The sequence below is a fragment of the Portunus trituberculatus genome, chromosome 17, assembly GCF_017591435.1.
Source record: "Portunus trituberculatus isolate SZX2019 chromosome 17, ASM1759143v1, whole genome shotgun sequence".
NCBI lineage: Eukaryota > Metazoa > Arthropoda > Malacostraca > Decapoda > Portunidae > Portunus > Portunus trituberculatus.
In genome coordinates, this window is record NC_059271.1 from 6,767,743 (window position 1) to 6,777,419 (window position 9,677).

The following is a 9,677-nucleotide window of genomic DNA, read 5'->3' on the forward strand; positions in this document are numbered from 1 at the left end:
TTAAACAAATGAATGAATAGCGTACCTAGAACACCGTTTACGTGGTATTACAATCCACAGAGTGCTAGAACTGTTTGGGAGTTTTTTTTTTTTCAATCATGCTTAATTAACGCCACGTCGTCTCCTCAGCGACTGGAAGGTTACTCAAATCAGTCATAGACTGAATTTGTTGCACCAGTTAGGTAAGTTATCCATTTTATTTACTAACGTTTTCTGTTTAACCATAAGAACTTGATTTTTAGGGGAGTAACCAATCTATATTTACAAAAGATGAGTAACAACTTAACAAGTACATCTAAAGAAAATTAATATAGGGTAGTAGATGTAATACAAGTAAACTTAATTTGGTAAATGTTTACAATCACTATACAGTGTAAATTCCTAAAATAGTATAACTAATAGATAGTATATGACTCGTACTTAATTTGTATAAGACAACACTAATCGAAGAGGGTGAGGAAAGAGCCGCGTGTGTGTGTTAGCTTCGCAAATTGATAGCCTAGAAATTTAATTTAAATCATGAAATACACTTCCTAGTTCTTTGTCTAAGTCTGTACGGTACCACTACTGCACCTATTATTTATTTATGTAGGCCTATCATCATCATCCCAGACTACTGCTGCCAACAATGCTAAAAACCAGGCAGTGGCTTAATGTTCAACTAGCTTGTTCTATAATTACCCAAGGCTCAAGTGTTTAGGCATTAGGAAGCTTTGAAAGATTAGATGTGTATGAATGATGTTAAATGATAGGTAATATCTTTCTATAGGGAGTGTGGCACTGTATAAAACTGTATATAGGAACTAGATTTTGGGGGAATAAACAATCTTTACTTACAAAAGATCAGTGACTTGATTATTACTGAACAATTACATCTAAAGAAAAGTAAACTTACTTTGGCTTCTTGAAGCTTCTCTTGTTTTATGTGAACAGGGCAGAAAAGATTTGTCTGGCATAATGGCAGTGAATAGGTTTTCAAAAGTGTCATTTACAGCCTAAAGACCTCCTATCTGAAAGCCCGAGAGGAAGAAGCCCGTCACTCTCAGACCCTGGCCAGGATTCGCACCAGTGTGCTTGGGTACTCGGAATAACTGTTCTTGAAGTAGCATGAGTGTTACTGTCTTCCACTAGCTACACATCAACAGAAATGCAACAAACCTTAACTTCATTCTCCCCCCACGTGAAAAATAAAAACCACACAATATGGTTTCAACTTTTTTTTATAAAACACTATGAAAAAAAAAAAAAAACTATTTTGTCTTACATTTACTCTTCACCTTTCCTCTTCCTCTCCTTACAGCAATGACTATATCCCTCTGTGGGCTCCTCATGCCTGTGTGGTCATCTCCAGGCACTCAGCAGTTAAGAAGGTTCCTCTGCACAGTCTGTTGTTGCAAAGACAAAGAAAGGCTGGGTGAGCATGTGGGACATACATGCCTGAGGTGAAAGTGACAAGGACAAGGACAAGGACGAGTAACCAGCCAACTGAAGTGGGTAAGTGTTGGTTAGTGGTGATTCTGGTGAAGGTGGAGACATGACAGTGGTGGTGCATATAGTAGAGGGTAGAGATAAATGGTAGATGAGAAGCTGTACATCAGTGTGTGTGTGTGTGTGTGTGTGTGTGTGTGTGTGTGTGTGTGTGTGTGTGTGTGTGTGTGTAATTCACCTCGCTCGCCTGCTGGTCACCCAGCCAGTCTTCCCCATTATGGAGCGAGCTCAGAGCTCATAGACCGATCTTCGGTAGGGACTGAGACCACAACACACTCCACACACCGGAAAGCGAGGCCACAACCCCTCGAGTTACATCCTGCACTATTTACTGCTAGGTGAACAGGGGCCAGACATTAAGAGGCTTGCCCATTTGCCTCGCCGCGCCGGGACTCAAACCCAGGCCTCTCGATTGTGAGTCGAGTGTGCTAACCACTACTACACTATGCAGTGTGTGTGTGTGTGTGTGTGTGTGTGTGTGTGTGTGTGTGATTCACTGTTTGATCTGCTGCAGTCTCTGACGAGACAGCCAGACGTTACCCTACGGAACGAGCTCAGAGCTCATTATTTCTGATCTTCGGATAGGCCTGAGACCAGGCACACACCACACACCGGGACAACAAGGTCACAACTCCTCAATTTACATCCCGTACCTACTCACTGCTAGGTGAACAGGGCTACGTGAAAGGACACACACCCAAATATCTCCACCCGGCCGGGGAATTGAACCCCGGTCCTCTGGCTTGTGAAGCCAGCGCTCTAACCACTGAGCTACCGGGCCATGTGTGTGTGTGTGTGTGTGTGTGTGTGTGTGTGTGTGTGTGTGTGTGTGTGTGTGTGTGTGTGTGTGAGAGAGAGAGAGAGAGAGAGAGAGAGAGAGAGAGAGAGAGAGAGAGAGAGAGAGAGAGAGAGAGAGAGAGAGAGAGAGAGAGAGAGAGAGAGAGAGAGAGAGAGAGAGAGAGAGAGAGAGAGAGAATTGATTTAAGATAAAGATACACCTCAATAATGAGATCTAACACCATTCACTGATAACATAATGGATTTATTTGTGTCTACAGTATATCATGAAGTATCTTTCAAGCAAATTTGTATTATTTTGACAGAGATATAAATCCAATTGGCTATACATCTGTACAAAGAAATGGTAATGTGTTTGAGTAGATAATCTATGAGCAAGAACATCACCAAGGTTGTGCGTTCTGAGAAGGTAAAATATCGGTGCAATCAACAACATGAATAGTGAAGTAGTGGTCATGAAATAGTAGTGGTGATGATTGTAATATTATCCTTCACCTTTAAATACACACCACCACACCACACACACACACACACACACACACACACACACACACACACACACACGGCCCGGTAGCTCAGTGGTTAGAGCGCTGGCTTCACAAGCCAGAGGACCGGGGTTTGATTCCCCGGCCGGGTGGAGATATTTGGGTGTGTCTCCTTTCACGTGTAGCCCCTGTTCACCTAGCAGTGAGTAGGTACGGGATGTAAATTACATCGAGGAGTTGTGACCTTGTTGTCCCGGTGTGTGGTGTGTGCCTGGTCTCAGGCCTATCTGAAGATCGGAAATAATGAGCTCTGAGCTCATTCCGTAGGGTAACGTCTGGCTGTCTCATCAGAGACTGCAGCAGATCAAACAGTGAATTACACACACACACACACACACCAAGAAAATATGACAACAGTACAGGTTGAACCTCCCAAATCCAGCAACCACCGGACCTTAGACTTGCCGGACCATGGAAAATTCCGAACTATAGGTGGTCCCCAAAACACCCTCTATATACTTATCCAATGTTGTACTGTTAGCATAGGGTCCACACTGAAACACCTTTATCTAGCTTCCTCAATAGGTCCACTTTCTGTTGCACTGATATTGTCATATGTTTGCGCTTTTTCTTTGGTTCATACACAACACTATCACTTCCTGGTCGCTTGGAAGCCATGTTTAGGGGCAAATATTGCAGAAAAAAATGTTTATGCACCTGGGGGGGGTGCTTGCAATGAGCGGCAGCATGGTACTGATCCAAATTTGACCCAGAATGCCCAGGCTCCAAAACATACTACAGCGCCGCCGTGTCCTAGTGGCGGTCCAGCAAATTACTCCAGCCAATTAAAAAATTCCGGCAAACAAAAATTTTGCCGGATTACAGGTGTTGCCGGATGAAAGAATACCGGATTAAGGAGGTTCAACCTGTACAACAACATAAACACCTTCCCACACCACCAAGTAACACCAAGAAAATATGACACTTGATAACTAGGATACTTAATTAATAACATGAACACCTTGCAACACCAAGAAAATATGACAACAGTACAATAACATAAACACCTTCCAACACCATCAAGTAACACCAAAAAAATGTGACAACTGTACACCAACAAACACCTTCCAACACAGCCAACCAAGAAAAGGCAAGAAACCATGACAACAGTACAATAACAACCCTCACCTTCCTCCTTGATGCCCAGTCCCTGCCGGATGAACCTGGCTGCCACCCGTGCGTCTGTGGCCGGCCGCTGCTCCCTCGCCTCCACCTCTGACAGCCGCCCCTGAGTGTCCCTGAGCCGCCCCATCTCCACCTTGTAGTCATCCCGCAGTGTCTCGTCCATCTCCTCCCCACTTGCCTTCATCAGCACTGCACGGTGAGACACAAAGAGATCAGTCAGTGGTGCAAATGGAAGCAATATGTACGGAATGACTGAAAGATTATTTGTAGTAAATATGAGTGAAAACAGATGGGAGTTCTGACTTTATTTGGTAAGACAGACAGGCTCAGGCTAAGCAGGTGTAAAGAGACCAGTCAGTGGTGAGGATGGGAAACAATATGCACTGAATGGTTGCAAAATTATTTATAGTCCGTCTATAATGAAGGTGAAGACAAATGCGAGTCCAGACTTGATTTGGTTGATATACAAAGGTGAAGGTCTTCTTAATGGCTTGAGAGTTAGTGCAATAATAAATAAATAAAAAAAAAAAAAAAAAAAAAAAAAAAAAAAGGAATGTGTAGAAATATATAGATACATAAATAAACTTCTCTACATTCTGAACATGACACTTGCATTGGATCTTAGTGTAATAAGTCTCAGCATCCTTCAAGCAAATTACAATGGAAAACAAAAATCAAAGCAATGAAGAAATAGAATTAGCAGGTCTCCCCTTTCTCTTCTGTTTTCCAGGGTTGGAAGTTGCATTCTTTTCAGTCTGTCTTCATAAGTCAAATCTCTTAAGTCAGGCACCATTTTCGTTGCAGCCCTCTGTACTTTCTCTAGTTTCCTTATGTGTTTCTTTAAGTTCGGAGCCCACTGTATTGTTGCATATTCAAGCCTCGGTCTTATCATTGCAGTAATTATTTTCTTCATCATTTCTTCATCTAGATATACGAACGCCACTCTTATGTTCCTCAATAAGTTCAATACTTCTCCAATTATTTTGTTTATATGTCTCTCTGGCGATAGGTGTGTGTGTGTGTGTGTGTGTGTGTGTGTGTGTGTGTGTGTGTGTGTGTGTGTGTGTGTGTGTGTGTGTGTGTGTGTGTGTGTGTGTGTGTGTGTGTGTGTGTGTGTGCAAAAATAATAGTGGTACTCAGACCTACTTGATAACTAGGACACTTAATAAATGTTTAGTATTTTGAAGCACATAGATAATCAAATACTTACCCCAAAATAAGGAATTTATAGTGTAGATCTCCATCATTCCAACTTTAGCTCGTTCAAGTGGGGAAAGCTGCAATAAAAAGGAATCATATTTAATACTATAATTCACTGTATTTATTAACAGGTGACACTGACCTGAAGGGTGACACAGTCATGCATCAATATATTGGACTATTGTATTTCTAGTGAGTCTGTGATTAAGTTAAGAGTTTAATACATTGAGTGATTGTGTGTCACCAGCAATGTTGTCCCTCCAGAGCTGCAGTGTGTGTGTGTCATGAAGCAGGACAAGACAGAGGGAGATGGAAGGACATCACTAGTAAGTACAATACTACTAGTTTCCCTTTGATAGAACTATGTAATCTTTATGCAATAACTAAAGATCTCTCAGTAAAACTATGCTTTCTTTATGTATTATTGATATGGGCAGGCTGTCCACTGCCATCAACATGCATGTGCTGACTGAAGGAAAAGGTGTAGGGTACATGATAATTATCTACAAGTATTTTTTAGCTCAAGCATTAGTGCTACTGCATGCAATTACTGAGTGTTGTGCAGTAAATACTCATTTGGGACTATGAACCAAAAGTCTAGATTTCATATTTACATATTTAATGAAAGATTCCTACAGTACTGGCTACATTGCTTTACCTACTATATTTCATCTGGAGAAAATCTTTTTAAGTTTACTGAAACATAGTATTTTAAAGGAATTTTTTAAGGAAACCAGATGTATGTAATAGTAAAAGAAGATATCAAATTTCTGTATTGACAATATTGCATGATGTTAGATTTTCCTAATTTCCTCAGGAAAATCTAACATGTGATTATTCTTATAAATCTACAAACAAATTTTGCATAACACTGAGTGGCCGTGTGGTACAAATATCAAGTATTAACATAAATTATTTACATCACTCCCACACATGATGTGTGGAAGCATAGATTGAGGAGTTTGATCTGGTGATCATTTGTGATGTATCCATAAACTAGAGATGAACTACTCAATTTGACTTCTCTTTTAGTGTATGTCAACCAGACTACACAACATGTCTTGATTTACATCATTGTTATATAATTTTGAAAGCAGAAAGGCTATGAGATCATGTCAAGAATAACAAACCCTCTAACTCTCCTTTGCAGCTCCTTCACTCGGCTGGCATGACGTGTGAATGAAAATGATAACCAAAACTAACCTAACCTAACATAACCCAAACTTTGACCAAGGTTAGGTTAGGGTTAGGTTTGTTTGGTTACCATATTTTCATTTCCATATCACGTCAGCTGAGTGAAAGAGCTGCAAAAGGGGAGCCTGGAAACGAGGAGAGCTGGAGAGTTCACTAATCTTGACATGGTCCAGGCTATGGCCACAATTGAAGAACTTAATCACTCCCAGATTAGTACTTACTATACTCTTTCTATCTGTAGCCAACCACAATGTTTGGCAGCTGTTACTTATTGTCACTTGCCATTAACATCTGATCCCAAGGAGTATCAAAACATTCATTACCTACTCTTGGCTGCCTTCAAGGAGTGCAGTGTTGGGTGAATATTTGCAAACTGATGAAACAATGTGTCCACATAAGAAAGCCTAAGAATCTTGAGTATTTCCATATCAAGCAATTTAGTCATGTGATTGTAAGTTAGGAAAGTGTATTTTTTTTCAAGAGTGAGTCTACAAGAGAATTCAGTTTTCGTAAGTTAAGATAATGACAGTTAGATGATGTTAGAATGTGGCTGTTAGGACAGTGTATATGGCATATGGGAGGCTACGAGACTTACTCAGTGTTGTTTGTGTATCGAACAGCACAAGGGTTAGCCAAAGCACCCAAGAGTTAGTATTAAAGACGGCACAAGGGTTAGCAAGAGCATCCAAGAGTTAGTTTTAATACAGCGCAAGGTTAGCTAAAGCACCAAAGAGTTAGTTATCAGATAGCATGAGGGTTAACCAAAACACCCAGGACTTAGTATTATCGATAGTTAGTTTTGAAGCTAAAAAGTTAAGTTAGTTGATTTTTAGTTCCGGTATCCACCACAGTTGGTGCTCTCCAGAACATAAGCCAGGCAGACCCAACTCTCCACTGTGGCACTCAACCACAGCAGTAACTTCCCAGTAAACAGCTTAAACTCATGAGCTTAAACAAGCTCCATCTGCCAACCTTAGCAATGCCAGACCAACATGTTACCACTGTACTAACTTTAAGACAGCACAAGGGTTAGCCAGGCATCCAAGAGTTAGTTTTAAGACAGCATAAGGGTTAGCCAAAGCACCCGAGAATTAGTGTTATCAGACAGCACAAGGGTTCTAGGTATTATTGCAGTTTCAACCACAGATCTATACAAATTCTCACAGTCTAGATCACACTTCAACAAGCATTTTTAACCCCATTTTACCCTATCGGAAATTAATAATAACTTCATGACAGAATTTCTAAGATTTACCTCAATTTTAGCTCTGGATCTTTCCACAGCAGTCAGAGGGTACTGAGCATGTTTGTGTGTTTGTTATGAATATTGCGCAGGTGCTGTAACAGTCTGTCAGTCATTAGGTTAGGTCAGGTTTAGAGTAGAGTTCTGGTGTTCACTATTTTCAAGCAATTCTATTGAGTTATAGGGAAATTTCCCTAGATTTTTAGTCCAAATATTTTTATTATTTCTTTAAACTTTTTCAAGAGATCAAATTTTGCTCGTTTTTAGTTTCCCCATCCTAAAACTCCGCTTTACCCAGGAGGCCCCCAGGCTTGTTAGACACAAGTACAAAGAAATATAAGGTAGGGTATATTGGTTGAAACTGCAAATTTACCAGGTTTTAGAGCCAGACCACCCAAAAGTTAGTGTTACCAGACAGCACAAGGCTTAATTGGAGCACCTGAGAGTTAGTGTTACCAGACAGCACAAGGGTCAACCCTAGCATCTTAGAGTTACTATATATTATTATCAAACAGCAGCATAGTTAATCAAGCACTCCCCATACCTTGCTGAAGGCCTCGTGGTAGGGTTGGGCCAGCAGGGGCTTGAGGTCTTGCTCCAGCGTGGTCACACTCTTCAGCAGGGATAGCATCTTAGGGGCCATGCCAGGAGGGAACTCATCACTCTTCTGCTGCACCTGCAAGAATGACACAAACATCAGCCCCATTTACACCTGAAGGCTAGGGTGGGTTGGGTTGGGTTAGCTTAGTTTAGGTTAGCCCCATTTACACGTGAAGGCTAGGTTAGGTCACTGGAAAATCCTCACCTCTTTTCCCACGTCTTCGTCCATTTGTGGTGTGACAGTGGAGCGTCGCAGGAAGGAAGGCTGTAGTGACTGGCGAGTGTGGGAGTGAGAGGAAAACTCTAAAATTAACAACGAAACAAGACAAATAAGAAAAGGGGGAAGAGCTATTGAAATGCAATTCTTCCCGACGACCAGCAGAACCAGAACCAGTGACTGTGTGAGGCACGTGTGAAACAACAACCAGTGACCACCGCGGCAGTGTTTACATCCACAGTCCAGACAGTGGTGCCAACTGTGCTTGTATTGCATCTCCATCTTCACCTTCACCGAACTCACTTCTTGCCATGATCCCTTTCCTTCTGGAGAGTTTTGTCCCTCCTCACTATCATTTTTATCCTCCATCCACAATTACAAGGAAAAGGACTGACAAACATTTTAGGAATGGATGGCTAGATAGTTAAGATGCCTTACGTAATTTTATTTTGCTATTATCTATTAATTGATTGATTGGTTTTTGTCAGTTAATATATCCTTATAGTTGTTTAGTTGATGAATATGCTGTATAAGATTAACCTCCAGCAGTATAAAAAAAAAATCAGGATATAGTAAGGTAAAAACCCTGAGTTGGCAAGACTGCTAATATTCTGCCATTCCAACGTTACTGCTGGCTGAAAACTCAGTTTTTATTTTCTTTTTATTCATTTGTCATTGGTCATCACTCCTCTCACCTCAGGAGGAGAGGACGAAGGTGTTTATCCTTGAGTGGACGTTTTTACTTTTTTCAATCACTTATCGTCTCTTTTGGTATGTAATATCTTGACGCTACAGGTGGCTCGGGTTGGCTTCGGAGCTAGAGCTTTGCATCGGCAACTCCTGAAGAGGAAAAGAACAAAAGATAAGCAGAAAAAATGAAAAAAAATATAGAATCCTGTTCACTAGTTATCTGTACACCTCGCTCACCGCATTCTCTCCTGAAACTCAATCCTTCAGTCTCAATAATTAATCATTTCCCTCGTTTCTGTACCTAGCTATACAGTCCCAACTGCAACCCTATCCATTCCCTTCCTGTCTTCTCCACTCTTTCATCCCTATTATGCCCTCATTCAGTCAGAACCACTTGCATCATCTCCTTCCTGTCTCTCTCATACCTCTCACACTTCATGCTCCACCAACACATCCTCTCACACTTTGCTGCGGGACTCAAACAACCTGTAGTTCCTTAAATTCACATCCATACACTGTGCCATAGCTCGGAAGAGATCACCACCCAGGCAACTATCATGCCACCTCTTAAACATCG

General features: G+C 41.2%; 1 protein-coding gene across 1 annotated transcript; it reads right to left on the minus strand.

The window, feature by feature from the left end:
* Positions 1–1,202: 1,202 nt before the first annotated feature.
* On the minus strand, positions 1,203–8,665 carry LOC123505105 (nuclear nucleic acid-binding protein C1D-like). The gene is made up of 5 exons (XM_045256154.1): positions 8,399–8,665; positions 8,138–8,269; positions 5,167–5,233; positions 3,960–4,145; positions 1,203–1,385 (listed from the first exon to the last, which is right to left on the minus strand). Exons 1-5 carry the CDS (start codon positions 8,420–8,422, stop codon positions 1,363–1,365), a joined length of 432 nt encoding a protein of 143 aa, XP_045112089.1. The 5' UTR covers positions 8,423–8,665; the 3' UTR covers positions 1,203–1,362.
* Positions 8,666–9,677: the final 1,012 nt, after the last annotated feature.